Source organism: Dama dama, chromosome 12 (assembly GCF_033118175.1).
Source record: "Dama dama isolate Ldn47 chromosome 12, ASM3311817v1, whole genome shotgun sequence".
NCBI classification, from domain to species: Eukaryota; Metazoa; Chordata; class Mammalia; order Artiodactyla; family Cervidae; genus Dama; species Dama dama.
In genome coordinates this window covers 93,266,376-93,292,416 of record NC_083692.1, presented here as the reverse complement: position 1 = coordinate 93,292,416, position 26,041 = coordinate 93,266,376, and the positions used below count along the sequence as shown (strand labels likewise).

General features: G+C 40.8%; 1 protein-coding gene across 1 annotated transcript in view; it reads left to right on the top strand.

Annotated features, from left to right (window-relative positions):
* IQGAP2 (IQ motif containing GTPase activating protein 2) overlaps nucleotides 1-26,041 on the top strand; it is a 298,400-nt gene that overhangs the window by 168,229 nt on the left and 104,130 nt on the right. Inside the window, exons 6-11 of the mRNA XM_061158141.1 lie at nucleotides 13,097-13,164; nucleotides 13,477-13,590; nucleotides 14,262-14,440; nucleotides 16,496-16,583; nucleotides 21,005-21,168; nucleotides 23,755-23,915. Of these exons, the coding sequence (XP_061014124.1) occupies nucleotides 13,097-13,164; nucleotides 13,477-13,590; nucleotides 14,262-14,440; nucleotides 16,496-16,583; nucleotides 21,005-21,168; nucleotides 23,755-23,915 (774 nt within the window). The remainder of the gene's footprint in view (nucleotides 1-13,096; nucleotides 13,165-13,476; nucleotides 13,591-14,261; nucleotides 14,441-16,495; nucleotides 16,584-21,004; nucleotides 21,169-23,754; nucleotides 23,916-26,041) is intronic.

Genomic DNA, 26,041 nt, shown 5'->3' with positions numbered 1-26,041 from the left:
TCTGAACTTTTATTTTTAAGATTGATTTCTAAATTTGCTGGTAAAAAATTAAGATAATTGTCATATAACAATATTTGAACTTGAAAAACATTTTTCCTGTTTTTTTAATCCATTTCAAAATAGAAAACCAGAAAAATGAATGAAAGACCTGTGAGTATAATAAGGAGAAAATTTTTAGAGAAATTTCTAGGAACCTAATAATAATGTGCTTTCATTGTCTTGAGTTATACTACTTTACAAATATAGCTACTTTACAAACTACTTTACTACTACTTTACAAACATATCAAATGAGCAGCTTTAATGGTCATACATTTGATTGTGATACTCTTAAAATCATTAGTTTGGCTCAGTTCTTAGCGTAGATTAATAAACTTCACTATAAAAAAATCTTTTGAACTTTTGTTCAGTAGAACTTGTACCATAAGGGTAAATAAGAAACTAAAATTAGTCAAATCATGATACATTCAATTTTTAAAGCATTTGTTTGATAATCTTGATATTTTTAAGGGCTTCCCTGGTGGCTCAAATGGTAAAGAATCTGCCTGCAATGTGGGAGACCCAGATTTGATCCCTAGGTTGGAATTTTTTTTAATGTTGAGATTCTACCAGTCACAGAGTATTTCTTACCTTATTGGAAGAAATGTGATTTTTAGATGGTCGCAAAAATGATTCTAAAAATCCAATTTGTGGCCGTTGTCTTGAGTGCACACAGGTAATGACTGAAAGACTTTGTGTCTGATTAGATTTTACATTTCTTTTAGAACATCTGCCTCGTGTTTATATCACTGAAAGTCATTTTCCTGGCAGAGTATTCAGCCTAGAGATTTATATTAACTTCTTTCTGGCTTTCTTCCTCTCCAAAGAAGATTTTTATAATATATATATTATACATATATATGTGTATATATATAATATATATACATACATATAATATATATATATACATATATATATAATATATATATATAATTCATTGCAATATTGGATTACTAAAGGTTTTGGATTATGTCGAATAATTTGACTCCCCCACGCCATCAGTACTTAAGAGATTTCTTTGGAAGATGACAGTTGCTTGAAATACAGACCAAATGTAGGTGTCTATCCTACTATTTCTTTTTACTCTAGTAATTTAGAACAACTGAGGAAAAAAAATGCTTCTATGCCTTACCCCCTCTTATGTGGCTAGTATATCATTGTTCTAGGTTTTCTAAAAGCTTTTGGTGCCCAAGTGCTCATTTTGATGAATACTATCAAATGCGTTGCCCAGCATTCTTGGTCAGATGCTTTGAATACTATCAAATGCGTTGCCCAGCATTCTTGGTCAGATGCTTTTCAGAGCCTAGAATCATCACTTAACACTTTGTGACCTGCTAAGCCAGCCATTAGTTAATCATTATCATATCCATGCATCTGAAGGAAAAGTGTTAGTTGCCCAGTCATGTCTGACTCTTTGTGACCCCATAGATGGTAGCCCGCCAGGCTCCTCTGTCCATAGATTGTCCAGGCAAGAATATTCGAGCGGGTTGCCATTCCCTTCTCCAGGGGATCTTCCTGACCCAGGGATCAAACCCACATCTCCTGCATTGCAGGCAGATTCTTTACTGTCTGAGCCACCACGGAAGCCCATGCATCAGGGTGCTCACCTCCCAATCTATAGCCTGCTGTCTATAAGGTAACACTGATTTCCTGAAATGCACACCTGAGGTGTTAATGTAAGCAGCTTATAAAGAAATGGTGCACTAGGTTCTTTTCTGGTGATGTCACTGTTGTGTGGAAGTTACGGAGAACTGCACGGAGGCTTACAAACGTGTGCCTGCCATAGTTTGAACAATGGCTTGAGCAACTTGGTAAACAAAGAAAAGGCAACTTCTTGCTCACATGGCTAATTGCATGCAAATGTTTTTCTTAAGTATTTAGACTGTCTTTCTCAGGTATTCAGTTACTCATCATGGAAGTCTCCATTAATGGAGCGGATTCCTGCCGAATGTTCTTCACCAGATCTGACCTTAAGTAGGAATTTTAAAGGCAGGATCTTGAAAAGCAATATTCAGTTAATAAACAGCATTCCCTGGGAGACTCTCCTTCACTTTTCTCTGTTATAAACATTTTATGAAAGTTAAAGTGTAGGTCCCTCAGTCGTGTCCAACTCTGCAACCTCATAGACTGTAGCCCGCCAGGCTCCTCTGTACATACAGTTCTCCAGGCAAGACTATTGGAGTGGGTTGCCATTTCCTTCTCCAGGGGATCTTCCTGATCCAGGGATCAAACCCAGGTCTCCTGCATTGCAGGCAGATTCTTTACCCTCTGAGCCACCAGGGTGCTCCTTAATAGGGCATGGAGAAGTCTCAGGTGTATCTAGTTGTTTTCTATCAAAACCCTTTCCTGCCATGGTTTAGCATGTGGTCAGTTCCTCAAATGAGGCTGATATTCTGTTCTGTTGGACCAGACTCTTTTGGAAGCTGGGTAGCAGCGCATTTTCATAAGGACAGTGGGTTTGCCCTCACTGCGTGATTAGAAGTGATGCTGAAAATGAACCAAGATGTCCTCGGCAGTTATATCCTAGCTGCAGATAGAGCAGCATTGCTGGTGTAAAGATTGTCATTACCTGCCAGGGAATTAGGCAGGTCGGAAGTTCTATCATAGATCAGGAGCCAGGCAGAAAGATCCCCCAGGTGCGCAGCCTGGAGGCCTGACTGATCTGCAGAGTGCATCCCTGGCCCTGCCAACTTGTTTTCTCTTCTCTGTCTTCTTGATTTGGGTTTAACAGCCTCATTAAAACGCCCTGGGTTCTTGCCCTGGCTTCCTGCTTGTGTCTACTTGTGCCTTTTCCTGCCTGCCTCGCCGCTTCACGGAATTTCTGACCCCGGCCCCCAGGCCTCACTCTCTCCTGTCCGTTCAGCGGGGTGTTCTCAAGGCCAGACTCAGCCGATGTTAGCCAGGCAGCCCCACAGAGAGTCCGGAACCTCTGTGTCACGCAGACCCACCAAAGGAATGGGTGGCCTCATGTTCTTTTCAAAGAAATGTGTATTATCTTTTCCTTATTTGAAATAAAAACGTGTTCACTGTGGAAAACATTGGCAGATTTGAAACTGAGTCCCCCTAAACCAAGTTCCTCTGGCAGGCTGATGGTTCACCTCTCTGTATAACTTTTCTTTCTTTTCCTATACCTGTTCCCCCTCAAGATTAAGGAGTCTCAAAGAAAGGGGAGGGGGGATTAAAGCCAAGCAGGGATTAAAGCCCTGAGGGGACTTCCCAGATACAAAAGCCCCTCCATGTCCCCTGTTTCTTGTTGGAAAAAAAGGGGGGTGGGGGGGTTAGTTTCCTAGGCCTTTCCCCAGTTTCAAAGCGCAGACTCAAGTAGTAAGTGATTAGGGTAATAGACCCAGGACTCTTCCTCCTGAAGGAATATAGATCATCTTTGAGTCGTCCTGTAGAAACCAAGACCCTCACCCAGATGGAGGATCTGACTGCATGCTTAGCATGAGCACTGTGCGTAGACCTCAGTCCGATTGGAACTAGCAGGCTGAGCTTCCCAGAACATCACCCCATTACCTCACCACCAACCAGTCAGAGGTGACCCTGCCTTCTAGGTCCCTCTCCCCTAATATTGTCTTTACAACTCTTGCCCGAAAGCCACTGACAAGTTTGGGTCTTTTGAGCACAAGTTGCCAGTTTTCCTTGCTAGGCCCTGCCACAAACTTTTCTCTGCTCCAGGCACTGACATTTCAGTACCAGATGACAATGACTGTTTGTAACTATTGCGTGTTTTCTTTGTGGCTTTATTTGGAATATTTAAAGCCTGCGCAATAAAAGGAGCCACCTCACGGAATGAGACCCTTGCTAACAGGAGACTGATAGTTTTTTTTTTTCCCAGTCTGGAGGCCTTCTAACCATGGAGAACGCTTTTTGCCTGTTGTTTATTGCTCAATATATTAAGCAACTGTTAAATGTTTAAACATTAGTTATGCAGTTGAATTCCTTTAAAATAAATAAATTTAGTAGACTGCTTTTTTGACTATCTCAAATACCTTAAAACACAAGTAAATGCCCAGATACATTATTACAAACTTACTACACTTAAACTTATTCTAAAAAATCCACACTGCAAGTTTCACTTGTAGTTTTGTTATTTAGCCACTGATTTTGATGCATTCTAAGGCTGTAAAACTTTGATACCTATCCAGAGTTCACATGGTCACTAGAAACAGAGTACCTCTTTAGTGGACCGGGTTACAGATCTGATTTCTGACCAATCATTGCTGGTTAGAACACGGTATCAGTTTGGGTTCTTCTCCTAAGGTGAGTCCAACCTTGGCCACCAGGAATCAGGCTGAACTTGATTTGCAAAATCAACCAGACCTTGTACTATTTGGCTTTCAGGTAGGTTTTTATTTCCCATCCAGTCCCCACCCTCTGTCACTCAGAAATGGTTTGCTTTCATGTCTCGCTTGGCCAGTGCTCCATAACCCATTGTCCTGTCTTCATGATGTATTGGCCTGGTCTGTTAACATTGTTAAAGGTTAATGTATGCCCTTCGAATATTTTCTCGAAATCAGTTGGGCATTCTAGAGGTTTCTCCCCCAGGAGATGAGGGATGGACTCTGCCTGATGCTCTTTGGGACCACTTGGCTGATAGCATCTCGGATCCTGTTTCTGGACCCTGTCTCTGCTTGGCTATTGATGCAGCCGTCAGTCCTGTACCTTCTTTTCACCAGGCTGTTTTTGTCACCTTCTGTGCCCCTCGGTCTATTCTTATCTTGGGATATTCCCTTGGTTTCCTCGACTATTTGTCTTTCTCAGAGTTCCTGGTCTGTATTTTTTCCTGTTGTATAAAGAGTACAAAAACAAGCACATATTTATGCACTATAGACAGACATAAGAAAAAGCAAAGCATCTGTATTTTAACAACACTTCCTAGCTTGTTAAAATCCATATAAATATTATGTGAGTCTTATCTCTGCATTACAAATTCCTTTTGGTCCACTTTATACCGGACTTCCCTGTTGGCTCAGGCAGTAAAGAATCTGCCTGCAATGCAGGAGGCCTGGGTTCGATCCCTGGGGCAGGAAGATCCCCTGGAGAAGGAAACGGCTATCAACTCCAGTATTCTTGCCTGGGAAATCCCAAGGACTGAGGAGCCTCGAAGGCTACAGTCCTTTGAGCATCGTTTTGAACTCCAGGCCTTTCTCTGATCTAAACAAGATTTGTTGTCGCTGTTCAGTTGCTCAGTCATGTCTGACTCTTTGCGACCCCACCGACTGCAGCATGCCTGGCTTCCATGTCCTTCACCATCTCCCGTAGTTTGCTCCAACTCCAGAGTCTTCTCCAGCACCACAGTTCTAAAGCATCAATTCTTCAGTGCTCAGCCTTCTTGACGGTCCAACTCTTACCTCGCTACAGGACTACTGGAAAAACCATAGCTTTGACTATATGGACCTTTGTTGGCACAGTGGTGTCTCTGCTTTTTAATACACTGTCTAGGTTCACCATAGCTTTTCTTCCAAGGAACAAGCATCCTTTAACTAACCAAGATTAGTGTCTTCTTTTTTGATGGACCAGATTGCTTCAGTTTGGTCCTGGGAGCTCTTTCTGGCCAACTCCTTTGTCCTTGTAACACTGTCCCTGACATTTCTTTGAAATATCCTTGCTTTGTGGCCACAAGCAGATGTTCCAGTCTTTCCCTGATTGTGTACACGTGCTCAGTCGTGTCTAACTCTTTTCGGCCCCATGGACTGTAGCCCACCAGGCTCCTCTGTCCGTGGGATTCTCCAGGCAAGAATACCGGAGTGGGATGCCCGGCCCTCCTGCAGGGGATCCTCCCAACCCAGGGATCAAACCTGGGTCTCCTGCAGGTGGGTTCTTTACCACTGCACCACCCAGGAATCCCCTTTAAAGTTGTCATGTGTTTGATTTCCCTGGCTTAACACATGAGGCTTCTGGATTCAGCTTTTCTTACTAAATAAAGTTTATTTGCAAGATAAACGCATGTCTGCCTCTCCTCTGTGTGAGGATGACTGTTCCCACTGCAGAGTCTGTGGTTGCTGTCCAGCAGTCATGTCTTCAGACGCAGTGAAGATGCCACGTTCAGGGCTTGGATTTATGAAAATGGTGGCGGCAGCCACACTTCTGGTTGACCAGCTGTCCCAAGTACTCTGAGCGGTTTGTGAAGAAGGGCTCCTCTAGTAGGTAAAGCTGAGGAACTGGTTCAGAGGCAGCCTGGTTAGCAAAGCAGCTCAAGCGGTCCAGAATCTTCCTGCAATGCAGGAGATGTGGGTTCAGTCCCTGGGTTGGGAAGATCCCATGGAGTAGTATACCCACTCTACTCTTCTTGCCTGGAACATCCCATGGACAGAGGAGCCTGGTGGGCTACATCAATAGGGTCGCAAGGAGCTGGAGACACCTGAGGACACAGCATGCACACATACACACACACACGAGTAAAAATAAAAGCAGACCGACGCCCACTGAGCCCTTCATTACATGCCGGCTACTGTTCCAAGTGTACTGTTACAGGTATAATCTCAGTTAATCCTCATGACATGCATTTTCTGTACAGTTATTAGTCTCATTTTAAACTATAGCTGGCCAAGATCATGCAGCTAGTACAGGGCAGAGTTGGGGTTCAGAACCAGGCTGGGTGGCACCAGAACCTGCAGTTACTTAGGCAGCCAGTCAATTTTCCTCAGAAGGGAGCCCAATATTTCCATCCTACTAGGAAAAGGAAAAGAACAGTGGCATTAGACTTGAACTTCAGCACAGGTCTCTAAGCTGTTACATTTAGGATATTTTTAAAAGGACGCTTCCCCAAACTTCAGAACTGGAAGGACCTTGAGATGTTGAGTGCAGTTTCTTTATTTCACCAATGAGGGAATTGAAAGATTGGTTTACGTGAGTCAGAGTCACATACTGAAATGTGGCCAGGCTGGGGCCAGGATCCAGGGCTTCTGACTCCAGTTCCCTCTTCTTCCTAATCAGCCATGAGGCTTTGATTTACAGACATTCACCTCCCATATTACAACATAAAATGAACTGTGCATGATGTGATCCAGAAAAGTTGAAATAAATTCAGCCTTTGCCTTTTAAGTTTGCGTTTTATTACTGTAGCACCTCTTAACACATATATTCAAAGTAGTAGAAAAAAACTGATAGTTTTTTTTTTCTCTTTTGCTTTCTTTGTTGCTTCCTTTACTTGAGCTGATATTATTAGTACAAAATAGGAGCACATGGGCCAATGAGGCTTTTGCTACCGTAGGACAACTCCTCTATTACTGGCCTTTTCTTAGCAACACAAATGTACTGTACCTTTTGATGTGATGAAATGCTGGCTGTTTCATGCTAACTGCTTTATTATACGCGGAAAGTGACATTAGTTCCTGAGCTTCCTTTAGAATGCTCCTAGCTATTTGTATTGGTTGTTAGGCACTGAAGGTGCTTAATAAATTCAGCCTTGAAGAGCTCCAAGAAATTGGTGATTGGACAGACTTTTGTTTTTTAAACACTAAGACTGGATTTCCTACATACTTCAGGCAATGCCCTCATTTGAATCGAAGTGCTTGGAAAGGAGTGGGCTGCTGTTGCTGATTCTTTTCAGCATGGGAATCGAGAATAAGTACTTTTCCTAGTAAACATTTGCCCCTTTGACTAATCTGCTTGGACGTACCTCCCACACAGAGATTTAGTATATAAATTCCCACACTGTGAAAAGTTATCTTTTCAAAACTAATAGTTTAAACTTCAGCCTCAGAGATAAAATAAATGCTGAAAATTGAAACCAAATAAAAATACACCTTAACATTAAAAAAATACATACTTTTGGTGAAAGTATGTAAATGCAAATGGGATTTCTACCTGATCCTGACTAGCACACGAAAATCTGATTTGAGGCAAATCTGACTCAAAGATTTTTCTATCTAAAAGGTACCTGACTTCTCAGCACCATCTTGTGGTAACTTTTAGTTAAACTGGGATGTTTGCTTGTTGTGAGATTTATGTTATACAGCAGAAATGGAGAAGTAAGAAGTATAATCAGAAAGTCTTCCAGTTTCTTTAATACCGTAGGGAAACATGAACACTTTTGTTTAGTGTAATGAATTTAGCTCATATTACCAACACACCTGTGTTTTGTGGAAGCCTGGGTACCTTATAGGGACAGACAGTTGAGAGTAATTAAACGAATGACCAGACAGATAACACAAAGGAGATACAGTGAAAACAGTTATGTCAAGCTCGTCGGTCACGGTTGTCTTAGTCTCCTTACAAAACTGACGTGAAATGACTAAAGTAGTAGGAGTTCCTCTAATATATAATGTTATTTGTTTATTTCTTTCTGTGCTGGGTCTTGTTGCTGCATAGATTTTTCTCTGCTGTGGCGAGCTGCTCTAGCTTCAGCTCACAGGCTTCTCACTGCGGTGGCTTCTCCTGGGGCAGAGCACAGACCCTGGAGCCGGAGGAAGCCAGGAGTTGCAGCATCGGGCCGGGTACTTTGCTTTCTGGGCTCTAGAGCAGAGGCCCAGTACTTGGGGTGCGTGGCCTTAGTTCCTCACAGCGTGTGGGATCTTCACGGCTCAGGAATTGAACCTGTGTCTCCTGCGTTGGCAGGCTTGATTCTTTACCACCAGGGGAAGCTGCTGTTTGTTTTAATCATCTGTAGTAAGAAAGAGTGCTATTCATTGACCAGAAAATTAGGTAGCTCATGACAGAAGGCAGACAGATAGGACTGGATTGGCTGAAAAACCAAACCGAGGGCCACAGCCCAGAAACCATTGAGTTGTGCAGCAGAGCTTGGCGCGGCTGTGAGGTTTGGGTCTGAGCAGAGATGGGAAGAGGAGAGCCCTCAGCCAGCATAATTTGGATTAGTTAGACCTGCTGAACCTGCTAGTCCTTCCCCAAGGCAACACGTGGAGATGCTGATAGCAGGGTAGCACACCAGTACCCAAGAAGACACAGGGAACCCCATCTAAGAAGATAAGGCAGTGAGCGCCCTCTGCGTGTCAGCCTCCTTGTTCCTCTCCCGTCTCCCTAAGGCTGGCCTCTGTCACGGGATGCTTGTGGCTTAGTTGCCAAGTCCTGTCCAACTCTTGTGGCCCCGTGGACTGTAGCCCGCCAGGCTCCTCTGACCATGGGATTCTCCAGGCAAGAACACCAGACTGGGTAGCCATTTCTTTCTCCAGGGGATCTTCCTGACCCAGGAATCGAACCCAGGTCTCCTGCACCGCAGGCAGTTTCTTTACAAACAGAGCTACCCGGGAAGCCTCGGGCATGGGGACCTGCAGCCAACAGTGACAAACAGTTGCAAGTCTCAGACCTCAAGATGAGCCCCAAATCAGGAAATGCCAGACATTTGAAGGAAACTAAAGCTCTGAAAGAGGAATTACATTCAACACACAGAACCAACACCCAGGGAACAAATGAAAATAGTAAAATACGTGCACTTAGTAAGTTGTTCATTTTGTCTACTTAGTAAATAGGCTTATAAATAGCAAAACCAAAGATAAAACTAAGAAAGAAGAAAACTGGATACAGGTTAAATTAGGAAATAAACTAATACAATTTATTTACCTAAACTTTTATTGCATAATCTGAAAATTTAAAAATGCATCTAAAATTCCAGATTATCTCAACATTACATAGGAGGGGAGATAGAAGTGGAAATATACTAAGGATAACTGATATTCATTAGCTTAGCCTTTGATGCAAGAATATAAATTTCAAGTATGTTAAAACTAACAGAATATTAATGTAATATACATAAATATACACATTAAGTATGAAATTATTTTATGCATAAAATTTATTAGAAGAGATTTTATGGGAAACTCCTAGTTAAATTTTACTGTCACATTTTCAAAGTTTTTCCCATTGAATTACTTTTATACTTTTTTTTTTTGGTCAACTTGTTCAGGTGTATTTTTTTATTTAGTTGTGAAAGGGGATAAAACTACAAATCAGGAACCATGAAAGAATGCATACAGTGGTATTTTTTTGATCATTTATGGATCTATTTTTATCTTTTCAAATACGGCTTGATTTTACTTTCCTAGAATTCTTTTGTAACTACACCCCTGTCTGTTTAATTCTGTTGAATTTTGTTGTTTCTGTTACTAGTCAGAAGTGTGTGACTAGGTTGACATTTTATTTGGTCCAAGTGACATGAGGTCCCTTTTACCTGGAATATTTTTTCTTGTGTAATAAATTGAGAATTGGTTCATAAAATATTATGGTTTTGGAAATGTCAGCATATCCTAGTTTTAATTATAATAACTTGTTATATCCCTGGTAATCTCTAAAGACCTAGAATTTAAGGAATGTATCCTGTCTTTCTAGCTTTGAATTATGAACACATAATGTCTATTTTACATTGAACGATGTTCAGAGTCTAATATGTTTTTCCCTTGTGAATAAGATAGAAATATATTGGAATTTAGTAGTAAAATACCGTATGTTTAAAGTGTCTTTTGTCCTTTGTAGTTTTGAGGGAAAAGAAGGGGGAAAAAAAAACCAAGAAAGATAAATCCCCCCAGAAAACAACCTTTAAAATTCAGAAGTTCATTAATATGCATTTCCTGGAAGAAATTGAAATGACCAATATGTGTATGAAAAATGCTTACCCTCACAATGAACAAAAGGAAATGTAAACTTTAATGACATTTTTCGGCTATCAGATTGGTGAGGTTGTCATGGATAGAACCTCTGCTCTTAAGGGGACAAAGAAAATGGCATTTTCATGGATTGCTAGTAGAGTGGGGCCATGCCCAACACCTGGGTCTTAGTTCAGTTAAACATTCAGACTCAGGACCACGTTGACTGGCAGATGCTCAGAAGGAAATACCGCCTGCCAGCAGGACGGCATCAAGCGTTTGCTCTGCAGTAGGAGGCTTCTCAACACTCCACGTAGTTGTCCACACAGCCATTTAGAACCTGTTCTCTTTGGTGCCCTAGGTGGTAACTTGGGTGTGAAGTTATGAATGACACCAACAGTGGTAGTTACTGAAGGCTCCCTGGCTGAGCACCTCAGTCCCCAGGAGCCAATATCTATTATAGCAGCCCCATAGCATGGCTTCCCAGTTTCCTGCAAGAAGTGTTCCAGTTACAAGAGTCGCTGAACTCAGGAACACCTAAACTGTGTGGAGCCTCCTAGGTATTTATGATGCCTTCTGGTCAAGATGCAGCTTGCCAATCAAGGGTTATTTTTCCCCTAAGCAATGATGCTTAGTAACATGGTTGGCAGTATACATTTATTGGGTGCCTGGGGGAACAGAGCTTGAACGTGAACTGAAGGAGGACACTTTCTATTGCAGAAGGGAGAGGAGTTTCATTAACTCTTTCCTCACAGAGAATAAATGAGTATAATCTCTTTTCAAGAACACAATTTGATAATATATATTAAAAGTTTTATGTATATATCCTTTCAATTTGATGATTTTCTTTGTAGGGATTTATGTGATGAGTAAGATATATGCACAGTTCAGTTCAGTTGCTCAGTAGTGTCCGACCCTTTGTGACCCCATGGACTGATGTGCCTATGTATGTAGGTTCACTGCAGCATTATTTATCGTAGTGGATAATTAATGATGGTCTAAATACTCAGCAATTGGTTAAGCAAATTATAGTACATTGATACTATAGAATACTGTGTGGTGGCTCTGATGGTAAAGAATCTGCCTGCAGTGTGGGAGACCCAGGCTTGATTCCTGGGTGGGAAAGATCCTCTGGAGAAGGGAATGGCTCCCCACTCCAGTATCCTTGCCTGGAGAATTCCATGGACAGAGGAACCTGGTGGGCTACAGTCTATGGGGTCACAGAGAGTCAGACACGACCAAGTAATTAACGCTTTCACTTTTTTCATGTGAATTTATGGAATAGATATTTCCAGAAACAATATTAAAATGATTTATATCAGAGTATTTACTGTTTAACTCTGAATGGTGATTTTCTATGTATTCTTTTGAAACCACGGATCAGTAATTTTTAACTTTGATCACATATTGCTTTTCTAAGTGATTATTTCTTACAAAGATCGAAAAATTTAATATCAATGCATACTGCTTACACTGATTAATCATGCATTTTAAGAGTTTTCATTCCATTAAGAAGGCTTGATCTTAAACTCTTAATGAAATTTTGTCTTTATAAACTCAGATATATCTCATATCAACATTTGAAATGAGTCTTGAAATACTTCAAACCATCAAAATCATTCTCAGTTCATTTTCCCATATATGGTATTTGTAATTCTAATGTCTAATTAAAATCTTCTAAGTTATAAGTCTATCAGAACTGATACTAAGTGAATAAAGAATTTTTAGTTGGGTTGTAGAGTTGATCTTGGGGACTGGGAAGGTTAAAATACATGTAGTTCAGAAACTATGGCTCAATGTTTTTGAGGTGAGAAGTCACATAACTAAATATTTTCATCCTTTGGTAGAATTTAGATGTCAGACTCTAGCTTCTTTTGTCAGATTACAAGCAGGTTAGTTGTGACCATCATTGCTTCCTATTGAACTTTTTAAAAATATGTACACTGTTCTCTGCATTTTCCACTTTTTAAAATATATCCATGTCATAGTAATATATCCACATCGTGGTTTGTCTTTAACATCTTTCCGTCCACCAGTAGTCTTATTGCTCTATTTATTGGTTCAGAATGTATAAAACAAATAGGTCTTCAAGGGGGTATATGGTACTTGAAGACATATATAGGTATGGAAAGGAACATATAATTTGAGCTATACTTTAAGCAAAATAAAATCATGTAGTATCCAAAGAAGTGTTTATTCAGTGTGTTACTTGCTGTTTTGTGTTGTGTCCCTTAGCCTCCCTATAATTGGATGATTAGGTTAGCTTGCCTGTGGACGTGCTGTGTAGTTCAGACCAGTCTTCAGACGGTGACTGGGCCTCTAGTCCTGGTCCCTCCTGGTCCCAGTAGGGCCTGCCTCACCTTGGGACATGGTTGCCTCATCTGTAAGGTGCCTGGATTAGATGCGAGGATCTCTTAGGAGTTTCTCAAATAAAAAAGACCCTGAAGACTTATGCAATTTCTAGCTCTAAGATTTGTGATGATGAAGTTTCTGATAGTTCTATGGTTTCTCTTTCAGTTTATATCTGTTCAAACTAGGAATTGCACCCCAGATCCAGGATTTGTTGGGCAAAGTAGACTTCACAGGTACTATTCTTTTTCTTGATAATCTTTTACAGTGTGGTTATTAAGAAAATGTAGCAATTTTTTTTTTCATTTTGATATTGATTCCGTTTTCCCTTTATATTGATCAGGGGAGAAAACTTGCTTATTATCTTTAGACTCTGCCAAGTTTCTGTTTGCTCACCTTTGTGAAATGAGAAGCTGAGGCTTCTAAGGTTCTTTTTTAGAACTGACCCCATGTTCTTGATGAACACATTTCTTAACACAAATACGCTCGTTCCTGCCTCCATCTCTGTGGCTTTCATTGATTTCTTTTTGGTTGTTGTTCTTTTTCAGAGGAGGAAATCAGTAATATGAGAAAGGAGCTTGAGAAATATGGAATACAAATGCCAGCTTTTAGCAAAATAGGTGGTATTCTGGCTAATGAACTATCTGTGGATGAAGCTGCACGTGAGTCTGCTTAAGATTCAAACTTGCCAATGACATGAGACTTACCTATTCTTCATCTTGGTTATAAGAAATAGAATATTTAGAAGATATTATAAGCACCCTAATTTTTTTTATAATATGTATTATAGGTAATTGATTTGAGCATCAGAATATAACCAAATATCAGGATATAACATCAGAATATAACCAAAAAATTGACCTTGGACTCTAGACATCTACTTGTACAATGCAATTTAAGAAGTTCCAGAAATATCTTTATTCTCCCAAACGTCTCTCTGCTTTCTTTGTCCTTAGATTTCAGTGGCAGGGTACTCACTGCTGGGAATCTTTCCATGTCACAAGTTAAAACTGCAGTCATCTCTTGAAGCCAACATGATACTTTCCAAGTGTCACCCTGCAAACCCCCAGTGGTTGCCATAATGTTTGATTCACATTCAATGCATGTTGAATAAATGAATAGGAATTATATAACAGATGCTGAGACAGGACCCGAGATAAATGGGCAGGTGGGGAGGTTGTCACAGGGATGTTCTGTGATGTGTCTGAGGTTCTGTTGTTTGAATTCTTGGACCCCATGGAAGAAAGCAAAACTGCTTAAGTTATGCACAGTCAGTACACCTGTCCATGTTGTCTTTTGCTGATAAAGTTCTATTCTTCTTTTTACTTTGTAGTGCATGCTGCGGTTATAGCCATTAATGAAGCTATTGCAAAAGGAATCGCTGAGCAGACCATTATAACTCTAAGAAACCCAAATGCAGTTTTGACTTTAGTGGATGATGATCTCGCAGAGGAATATCAGAAGGAGCTCTGGGAAGCCAAGAAAAGAAAAGAGGAAAATGCAAGGCTGAAGGTATTCAGTTAGATTCTGAGTGGTCAATATAGTAATAAGTATGGTTATGCATTGCTAGTTTGAAAAAGCTTTAATGTTACGAGGGATATTTTTAAGTCCACTGGCTGTGGTCTCTCTAGCTAGAGGCTATTGGTTTGGGTGGAGTATAAAGGTAAAATGACACCATGCCCTCTGTAAGGAAATTAGGTTTTCTTTTTTGATGAGTATTACAGGTCGCAAGGATGAAAGATCATGTTGAAAACTTATCAAGAAGGTGTAGAAGGAGCAGTTAAAGATCTTCCCTCTTTGAATATCACCAGCAGATCTTGTATTAGGTGACTCACCGTTAGATTTATTACTAGAGGCTAACCATTGGGTGTGGTGAGGTTAGAGGAGACACTTTTGAATTCACTTTCCTTGTATTTTCCCCATAGTTTTTCCTCGTATTTGAAGAAGTGATTTCCCTCCTTGGAAAGTCAGCTCCTGACCCTCACATTATATTTCCCGCCTCCTGTCCTATGGAAAACTTTGCACTCAGATTCCACTTCCACACCAGCTTTCCGCTCCTTAAAGTCTTGCCATGTCAGCGTCAGCTCCATTCCCAAAGTAGCCCCTTTATCTTCACTTGTTCTTGATGGATGGCATTGGGCACACTTGCCCCACACTGCCCCCCCGGCCTTACACTGCCTGCTTCACCACCCCCACCCACGTTTTCTGGGCCTCTCTGCTGCTGTGGACCCCCTCTGCATCTCTTCATGTCTCTGCTTGTTCCTCTCCCTAAATGTGGAGAGCCTTCAACGTCTGACGTTGAATCACTCCTTTCTCTGTACTCCCTCCACTGAGCTCATCTACCTGTTGAAGAACGCAAGCTGTCAGCTTGATAGCCTCATCCCTTTGCCCCATCCCATCAGGAAGATGCTCGTCCCTACCCTCCCCTTCTCAGGAACATGCCTGGTACTGACTTCCCTTGGAATGACTCCCACACTGTTTCAGAACTCTTTTATGCCCTCTGTGTCACTACCTGTGCTGCCTTTTCTTGCTGGGCTGACCTCCATCCACCCACCTTCTCGTTTCACCACTCCTGTCTTGGCTCTGCCCCTCCTGACCTTGTCTCAGGGCTCTTCCCCTTGGGTTCCCCGGCTTCCTATCATTTTCCAAGCCAACCCCTCTCCCGAGTTCCAGGTTGCAAAATTGATCTTTATCTACAGATCTGATGTCATCCCACCAGAAACCTCCCACGATTCCCTGCCGCCTACTGAGTCAAGCACAGGTCCTTCTGCTGGCCTCAAAAGGTCCCAGCATACCCAACCCGCCTCCCCGTCTTTCTGGCTAACCCAGGACACACACTCCGACTGTAGCCCTGACGCACCAAGGTTTCTCACTGTTGTGATCAAATCCTGTTGTCTGCATCCTTCTCTCCTCTGCCTTGAACATTGCTCTCTTCCTCCATGATGATGATGAAGGTCACTCAGTCATATCTGACCCCTTAGACTGTAGCCCACCAGGCTCCGCTGTCCATGGAATTCTCCAGGCAATAATACCAGAATGGGCAGCCATTCCCTTCTCCAGGGGATCTTCCTGGCCCAGGTCTCTTGCTCTGCAGGCAGATTCTTTACCATCTGAGCCACCAGGGAAACCCCCTCTTCCTCCAGGCCCTCCTCAGTTGTTGTCTCTCTTTAAAATTTTCTTTCCACCCAGGTACTTCCCTAGAATATATTTTGTTCGGCTATATTTGTTATTTATGTTCTTGATTTTTCTGTTAGACTGAATCAAATGGCCAATATTCAGCTGGTTTTGATCTACAAAAGATGGCAATAGCAAGTGGTCCAAACTAACGTTTTCCACGTTAGACAATTAGGCCTTTACAAGGAGTCACTGGGTCTGTTGTTCATTTTTGTAACCTCTGCTGGCATAGCCAACCCTGGTGCTTTGCACAGGGCAGGCACTCTTAAATGCTTGTATTGAGTTCACAAGAATATTAGCAAATGGTTTTTAGTGCTCTTTAAGTTTTTGCTTTTGAATATCAAATTTTGGAAACATTTAACCTCAAGAACCAATGAAGCCTTTGTTTTGCAGAATAACTGTATCTCAGAAGAAGAAAGAGATGCATATGAAGAATTGCTGACACAAGCAGAAATCCAAGGCAATATCAATAAAGTCAACAGTGAGTAATGGATCATATGAAGGAAATGGATACTTCTATAAGATGCAAATTTTTCTTATCTGGATCTCAGCAAAACTCTTAACATAGATCCTTATAAAAGTGCCTTATATGGTGACAGATCCACTGAAAGTGTTGCTCCTAATTATGGTGCATCATCTGCTAGTTGTCCATGGAGCTTTTCTGGCTATCTTGTCCCCAGTCCATGCAAAGTATCTCAAAACACCTTGAAGCTAGTTTGACTGTACCTTCCTGTTTCATCACAGGTACAGTGTATGTCATTTTTGGAACCTATCCCTTATTGGGCTAACCTTAAAGGTCTTTTAGTAAAGATTATGAGTTAACAATTGTCATTCCTTGCCCAGGATCATATGATAACATTTTATTGAAATTGTAAAGCTGTTGTTGACACCTCTGCTTTTTATTACTTCTGAATTATTAGTCTGCAGTGTGTAAGAATTGTTCTCTTAGTGCTTGTGTAGCTTTGGTGCAAGTGAATAAGATGTGGCAGACCTATAAATCACATCGTGGCAGGTTCGAATCCCATGGCCCTGAGACTCCATGGAGTCACACAGGACATTTCTCCTTGGTACCTAGTTCAGTTATGTGACTATAAAGAACAGAAAACTGGGGTAATTCAAATAAGCGTGTGCAAGTTTAGATACACTAGTCTCTTTATTAGTCTTTTTTGTCTCTCTAGTAAAATTTATTTTTACCTGAAGCAGTAAGGAATTCTCTTTGACATTTATGTCCCCAAGGTCAACCTAAATAACCCACATATACCCCAAAAATGAATACATCAAAGACTAGTTAGTCCATTTAATAAGGCATGTGAACTTCTGCCAAGTTTAAACTTGGAGTGTCCACTAATTCCAATAGTCCTAAACCCTCATGATAACCTCCTAGATGAGCTTTGAATGTTCTTTATGGCTCTTAGCACTTTCAAGGAAATGCGCATCTATAGGTATTACTCAGGAGTTTTCCTCTAAGTTGCTGGTAGAGACATATATTAAAGGCTTCAAACAAGGAGGCCCAGAGAAAATTGATAGATATGTCTAGGAGGTAACAACTGAGTGGGTTTGAGAATTTACCTCCACTTACAAATACTGAGAACACTAGGATTGCTTTTTTTAAGGAACACCTTGACATTTTGAGGTGTGTGTTCCTATTTTTATTCTTATTAAATTTTGAACATGTTGGTGATGATACATGAAGTACAATTTCAAGTTTCTCTTTCTGCTCTATTTGAAAGCTGAGAATTTCATTATGCTTGACAGAAATGGATTATAGGAAGAAACTAATATTGCCAGCAAGACATCTGAGGTTCATAAGCTTAGTGGGGAAATGGTTCCATAGCTCTGTGCCATCCTTTATTTTTGAAATGTTTATAACCACTAGAATAGATTTCTTTTTCATGTTAAATATAACACCTTATATAAATGTTTCATTACTTGATTGAATGACACAGTTTCCTGACCACAAATTTGATGCCAAATCGACTATACTTTTTTTCCACTTTTAAGTAAAAAGCATGAGATGATTTGTACTAATGCATAACCAGCTAAAATTATGAAAGACATTGTAGTGTTTAATGGCTTTAAATGCTTGGAACATGATTATTCTGAAGGTTTTGATCTCTCTCCATTGGAAAATTTATAGTAATACCAGAAATATCCAGTATTAGTCTTGAAAAAGTTCTCCAAAGTATATTTTAGCCAGTGACATGACAATGAGACAATGGTATGCTTTAAAATATGTCAGTGTAACTACTTGGCAAGCTTTTTCCCAGTCATTGGCCTTGTTACATTAAAATGTTAAGGTGTGTACATTTGTAGCAGCCATGGTAATGGCAGAAAGTGACAGCTTTGATGGTAGTGGTACCAGGTCTGTTTTCAGAGGCTTCAGGTTTGTTTGGACTGTGGTCATTTAACTTGGAGTTTGGTACATGCTTTCCATTCATTACATATATTCTGTTAGGATTAGGGCTTGAGACTTTGTTAAATGCAGAGTGTAAAAGAGTGGTTAAGCTTAGTTTATATATATTTTTTAGAAGAAATGGTTCATGAAGAGTGTTTTAAAGGATATATTTTTTTCTTGTAATATTTTATCATCCAGCTTTCCAAACGTATATAATAGAGTTTTCAAAGGTGAAGTACAGTTCTATTCAGGATAAGTAGAGACACAACCAAAAGGCCTTGGGTAACCTTCACAGGGCATCAAACACGACAGCCAAACACTGACCTTCCTTTCTGGAATTCTTTCATTTATCATACTATTTCTAAGAATAGAAAAAAGCGTTTGGGTCCTTAAGGTATTATTCTAACTTATTCTAAGTGTAAGTTTTCTGGGGTGTGGCACGAAAGACTGCATTAGTTGTAAGTATTTCCTGTTCTTGAATGAGGTATCTCAGTAGAAAAGCTATTGAGCTTGGCTCCTTGCGAATATAGGTGGAGAAGATAAATTCCTGTCTGTTAAAAAGGGTTAGAATAATCTTAGCTATAGTCTAATCATGTGTTAGGGAGACAGACTAATCCTTGAAAACTCTAGAAATGTAGGGGTCTGTGTTATTTCTACTAACCTGAAACCTTCTCTTTAAGGCAAAACCCTACTGGTTCCGTCCAGTTTCTGTTGCCTGGTAGCAGAGTTCATCACTCATTCTTCCATTTGGTCAGCAATTCCATTTCTGTTTTCTTGAAACTGTACTGAATTTACTGTTCCAAGTACCCTCCATGTGGTCACTAAAATTCAGGTCTTTATAATCTGAATGTTATAACTCATAGAGACATCACAGAGCTTCTGACTGGATCAGGTAGTGTAAACCAAGGCATCTCTGTGATGAGGGATTTTTTTTTTGGCGGGGGGGGGGGTTAAATGATACAGTAGTCCTCCCCCACCCCCACTCCCCACTTATCCACAGTTTTCTTGATGGAAATTTCAGTTCCCTGCTGTCAATTGCAGTCTGAAAATGTTAAATGGAAATTTCCAGGAATAACGCCTATCTTTTCAGTTCCACGCTATTCCAAGTAGCATGGTGAACTCTCATGCCACCCCCTTGGCACGTGGACCGTCGCCTTGTCCAGGATGCCCCACCCTGAGTCACTTAGTGGCCATCTCGGCCACCAGGCTGTCAGTGTCATAATGCTTGTGTCCATGCCATCCTTGTTTTACTTAACAGTGGCCCCAAAGCCCGAGAGTAGTGATGCTGGCAATTCAGAGATGCCCAAGAGAAGCTATTAAGTGCCTTTCTTTAAGTGAAAAGCCAATGGGTCAATGTAGAAATCAAAAAATAGCTTGAGATGAATGAAAATGGAAACCCAACTTTCCAAAACTTATGGGTCATAGCAAAAGCAGCTCCAAGAGAGAAGCATATAGCAGTACACAACTATTTCAAGAAACAAGAAAAAATTGTAAAATAACAATAAATAAAACTGAAACAGAGTCATAGGCACAGAGAACAAGCTAATTTTTGCCAGAAGGGAGATGGATGCGATGGGAGAAATAGTTAAGATGTTTAAGAGGTACACACTACCAGTATAAAATAAGGAAGTCCTAAGAATGTTATTAGTTATTATTGTTCATCTCTTACTATGCCTATCTTATAAATTAAACTTTATCACAGATGTGTATATATAGGTTAAAAAAAAAATACCTGCAGGGTTCGGTTCTATCCATGGTTTCAGGCATCCAGGGGAGTTCTTGGAACCATACTAACACATGGGGACCACCATTTCAATGTAGAATTATATATTCATGTGAGTTTTGATTGTAATATTTTTAAAAACATATCTGAAATTATGTTCCCCTAAAAAACCACCTTTTACAAAACACAAGAGATAAGGGAGACTATTTGGGGACTTAATAACCATTCTAGATCGAACCGCGGTGTGTCCGAGTGTCTCCTCGGGGTCCCACGGTGCTCTTTCAGAGGGAAGATAGAGCCCTAGGGCACGCCCTGCTTCTGGTCTTCACGTGTCTTTAACCTCCTTGGGGAGGCAGAGCTAACACGCAAAGAGCGTTAAAGAGCAATACAGGTGGGATACACATGGCCCAGTCCTAAATACTGTAACAATTCCCAAGGTGTGAAATTCTCAGGAACTGAAGCCCTGTGAGAACTTCATGGGAGAAATGGTTCCAATGCTGGTCCTGAAAGGAAGAATTTTGCAGGGAAGTCATGCTAGGCAGGAATGACCTTATAACTCCAGCTTTATCAATGCTAAGGTTCTTTTAGGGACTAGCTCCAAGGATTAGACTGTTTTCCAATTCCAAGCTACCATTTCCAATGCTTTGCTTACCATCCAAATGCAACTTTTCAGAGTTCATGGAAAGTGACTGCTTAGGCTCTAATCCTTGGGCGTGTGGGCTGCTGGGCTCAGGCCGCAGTGGGACGGGCACAGGTTCTGACTAAGTGTTACTCCGACCCTCAGGGCTGGCTGCAGTGGACCACATCAATGCAGTTATTCGGGAGGGTGACCCTGAGAACACACTGCTTGCACTGCAGAAACCAGAGGCCCAGCTGCCCGTTGTTTATCCCTTTGCTGCTGCGATGTATCAGAATGAGCTTTTCAACCTCCAGAAGCAGAACGCCATGGTAAGTCAGAAGAGACCCGGTTACAGAGATGTTAATTCTGAGTCCTAGCAACGAGGAGGGCTGTTGAGGAAAGATGAGTGGGAGTATAGTGTCTTCAACTTGTACAGTCGCTGGTCTCATTGGCTTCCCTCACCAATTCCACACCACCTTCCTCTTTAACTCCTGCCTTTCATCTCTTTAAAGAATCTGAGAGCATAGTTAGGAAATGCAGTCGGGGCTCTACACAAATACACATTGAAAACTAGTTGTTCTTATTTCGTGTGTGATTTTTTAAAAACCTGGTATAATTTAATAACAGACTGAAATTTTTTTTTTAATATCTAACTTTCTTGATTTAGATTTCCAGAAATCTGCAACCAAGAGCATTAGCACCATGGCCTTGATTTTTGTCAGTGTCTGCTCTTCCTATGTTAATGGGGTTAAGCAGTAAAATCATAGAAGGTTACAGTAAATAAGAGCATATGTACTAGTACAGGATTAACCTAAGCAATGCAACAGAGTGAAAAATACTAAAGGCAGTGCCAAGAACTTAATGTATGAAGGAGCTAATATTTCAAAGACATGGGAAAAGAAATGAAATCCGTAGAAGCATTTAACCATTTGGGAAAGAAAACATTACCTCAGTACACATAACAGAATACATTTCCAATATGAAAGGTTATGTGTAAAAAATCATTTAAAAGTTAAAGTTCTGAAAAAACATGGAAGGATATTGGATCTTAAAATCAAAAACAGTAGTGCTCTGCCAAAAAACAAAGAGGAGGAAAGCATAAAGCGTAAACAGGCAACTCACAAATATACAGGGATGTTTCACAGTATTATCTGTAGAACTGAGAGAAGGAAACAAATCATATGTTCAACTAGTAACAGGCTGCACACCCTACTATTAAGTGGAAAAAATGAGGTTGAAATATATAGCATTATCTTGTTTTTTACAATCAGAAAAGGAAAATAGTTTAAAAAACCAAAGTCTGTGTAAATGTTTGCATGAGTTAAAAATTAACGAAAGTGTGTGTCACGAAAGGCCTTGGGTAGTAGGGTTTGTTTTCTTATCCCTGCTTATTAAGACTTACAGTGCTTTATAAATAGGTATTACAGTATGAACTGTGCATACCACTTGTATGTGAATTTTTTTCAATAGTAAATACTATAGTACGATATGATACACAGTTGGTTGAATCCAAGGATGCAGAAACTAGGGTTCAGAAGGATGAGCATATGGAGGAACAACTTACATGGGGGCAGAGGAGCCCGGTGGGCTACAGTCCACGGGGTCACAAAGAGTTGGGCACGGCTTAGTGACTAAACAACAACAATTATATGGAGATTTTGGACTGCGTGGAGGTTCAGCGCTCCTAACTCTGGTGTTGCTCAGTGGTCAACTATATTTTGTAATAAAAGAAAAATAAGTTATTTCTTTAAACTGCCTATAGGTTCTCTTGTTAATATTGTCCCCGTTTCTCTAACTCTGAGGTCTAAAGCGACTTACACTCTAGCACTTTATTTGTCCTCATCTTTTTGGCTGTATACCGCTTTAGGTATTTGTGGTGAATATCAAATGATTTCATTCTGCTCTTTACTTGTAATTTGATACCTTCCTTCTATGTTAAACTCACAGTTAATGTACGGTCCTTGGATAAAACTTACATGTTCTCTATAAAAACCCTTCTTCCCATTTGCTTTGGAACATAAAATTGGTCTTTGTTAATCTAAAATCAATTCACTGTGAAATTTCCGTGGAGAACCAGAAAGCTATAATGCATTTTGGTATAAATATTATACATACGAGGTATACAATATCCTAAATGTAAAGATAGATATCAGAGTTTTAAAAAATTTATTTCCATGCTTCCTCTATGTTCCTTCAATAGGATGAAAGAAATAACCCTTTTGAAGCTGGGCCAAGTCAGTATAAAATGGTTGAAAGGAAAAGAATGGTGAAAGGGGCATTCTGTAACCTGAGATGTATTTTTTAAATTAGCCTAATCCTTACCTGCTTTTCATTAAGATTTGCATCACATTTCTTCAAATATCTAGACCCTAGAGTATGTGTAAAATTTCTACCCATTTATAAAAATGTGACTTAGACTAACTTTTAAAAATTAAAATCAATATTGCTTAATGACTTTGATTTACTTTTCCAGGGTTATCATCTTTAGGTAAAATTCTCCCCTTTTCCTTACCCTTAGTTCAAACTGAAAGTCATTAGTTATACTAATGTCTTACTTTGCACTTAGAGACAGTAACGATGTTATCCAACCGGTGGCTTAATTATTGGTAAGACTAAGCCTGTTGGCAGCCATAGCTGCAGGCAGGAATAGACTGTGGCCATGCAGATGTTTATGGAGCCATAACCAAGGATTGTAATTAACTCAGTTCCCCAGACAAGCATCTAAGGAAAATCCAGAAGCTGCTGACCTATTCTTGAAAGCCAATGAAAAACAGATGACCAAGCAGCCCTCCTTGTCCTGGGTTCTCACAATCTCTGACTTTTCTGTACTCTTTGAAGTGAACCTTCTGAAGCCCCGTCGCATACATGCGGTGTGTGAATGTGGGGAGCTTATATTACCATATGTTTCCTAACAGAACTACTTGGCCCATGAGGAGCTCTTGATTGCGGTGGAAATGCTATCTGCTGTAGCTTTACTCAACCAGGCCTTAGAGAGCAGCGATCTTGTGTCTGTGCAGAATCAGCTTAGAAGCCCGACAATAGGCTTTAACAATCTGGACGAGACGTGTGTGGAACGGTAAGGTGACGTTTTCACTTCCTTTCAGGGCAGAGGTGTGTGTTTGGCAGACCTCACAGATGAATGATTTATTCCTTCCTCAAGAAATCCATATAGCCATGCTTACTTTTTTTTTTTTTTTTTTGCTGTGCTCATTTTCTTAAAAGCTAGTCTACTTTGTTCTAAGAGTCCTTCAAATATTTGAATCCTTCTTCCCAGTTTTCCTTTTAGAGGAACAGAGTCTAAGAAGGAGCATCCCGTGGCAGTTCCTTACTGTCTATATTGTTAGCAAAAATTGATAGGCTTAAATAAAATAAATATTGAATGTGTAACTTCCCTTGGGCTTCTTTAGAAAATAATAAAATGTGGAAGAGTTGGAAGCAGCCTTAATAATTGGTTTCTTAGTTTACTGGTGAGGAAACTGAATCTGGATTTGTGGACCCAAAGTTGGGCAGTTGAGCTTCAAACCTCATTCTTCTGATGGTTAAACCACTGGACTCCAGAGATCCCAGTGGCTCGTGACAGTGGGTCACGATCTCAACTTAGTGTCTTTCATTTCTTGTTCCTGAAATAAGCTACTTGATAATACAGTTGATAGAATCAAAAACACTATAGCAGATATAGAGAGAAAACTAAGGGCCAGAATCATCAGTCAGTTCAGTCACTCAGTCGTGCCCGACTCTCTGTGACCCCGTGGAGTGCAGCATGCCAGGCTTCCCTGTCCTTTACCAACTTACTCAAACTCATGTCCATCGAGTCGGTGATGCCATCCAACCATCTCATCCTCTGTCGTCCACTTCTCTTCCTACCTTCAGTCTTTCCCAGCATCAGGGTCTTTTCCAATGAGTCAGTTCTTTGCATCAGGTGGCCAGAGGATTGGAGCTTCAGCTTCAGCATCAGTCCTTCCAATGAATATCCAGGACTGATTTCCTTTATGATTGACCCCCCTGCAGTCCAAGGGCCAGAATAAGGAGCCCAATTAGAAAGAAAGAGAAGTCACTCAGTCATGTCCGACTCTTTGCAACACCATGGGCTGTAGCCTGCCAGGCTCCTTCATCCATGGGATTCTCCAAGCAAGAATACTGGAGTGGATAGCCATTTCCTTCTCCTGTGGATCATCCCGACTCAGGGATCAAAGCCAGGTCTCCCACAATGCAGGCAGATTCTTTACCAGCTGAGCCACCAGGGAAGCCCTCATTTTACTTTTAAGTGAGCAGTTATGGATGATCAAGGGTTCGGACTCTCTTCGAGCAGCTTCCTTTGCTTAAGCAAAAGGGACAGAGGGAAAGGAAGACTCATACAGAGGCGGATGTCACCAGAGTGAACCCTGCCATTCTGGATGGGAGGCCAATTAGAGGTTAAGACGGAAGCCCAAGATAAAATGAGTGAATGTCCGTCTTGGATGCTTGTGACCACCAGGGGGAGATGTCTGCATAGATCTTGACAAAAGCACTTGACTGGTTCTGGAACTGCTGAAGTAGATAATTCTCTTGAGTGAAGTACAGTCATACAGGAGAAATAAAGACTTGCTAGATTTTTCTAAATGGTATTTGACCACTCGTCTATGTAGAGAATGGCCCCAAAGTAGTAGACAGCCACCAGGGAAGCCCTAGTAGAACAGGGGCCTTCCCTGGTTTTTGGTCATCTTGGAAAAACTGATGTTCTTATGCAACTTAATTTGATGACTTGGTTTCTATAACTCCTTAGAGTCTATTTCCAAGGTAATTTATTTCAAGCTCGACTGTTCATATTAATGGCACCCTCCTCTCCTGCAAGCTTAGAAACCTCCAGTTAACTTGAGTTTTTCTCTGCCTTCTGTGAGACACCCTTGAGCTATGAACAGCCTGCTCACTTTTTTCCCAGACCGTAGCCAGTATGTGTGCATAGTACCTCTGCATAATGTTTCCACTTCCCAGGGACCACTTCATTTAGACATTTTGCTTTTGAAATGACCTCCAAATTGGTCTTGCTCTGTCTTTGCTGTCCTCATTCATCCTTTTCTAACTAGGCTTTTCTGCTTTCTCAGTGTTAGAGAAGGCAGGGTTGGTCACTTCCTTATGAAGCCTAGTGGTCTAACGGGACTTGTTGATGAGATCATTTTCAAGACACAGAGCATCCCTGCCACCTCTCTCTAAATGACAGTACCC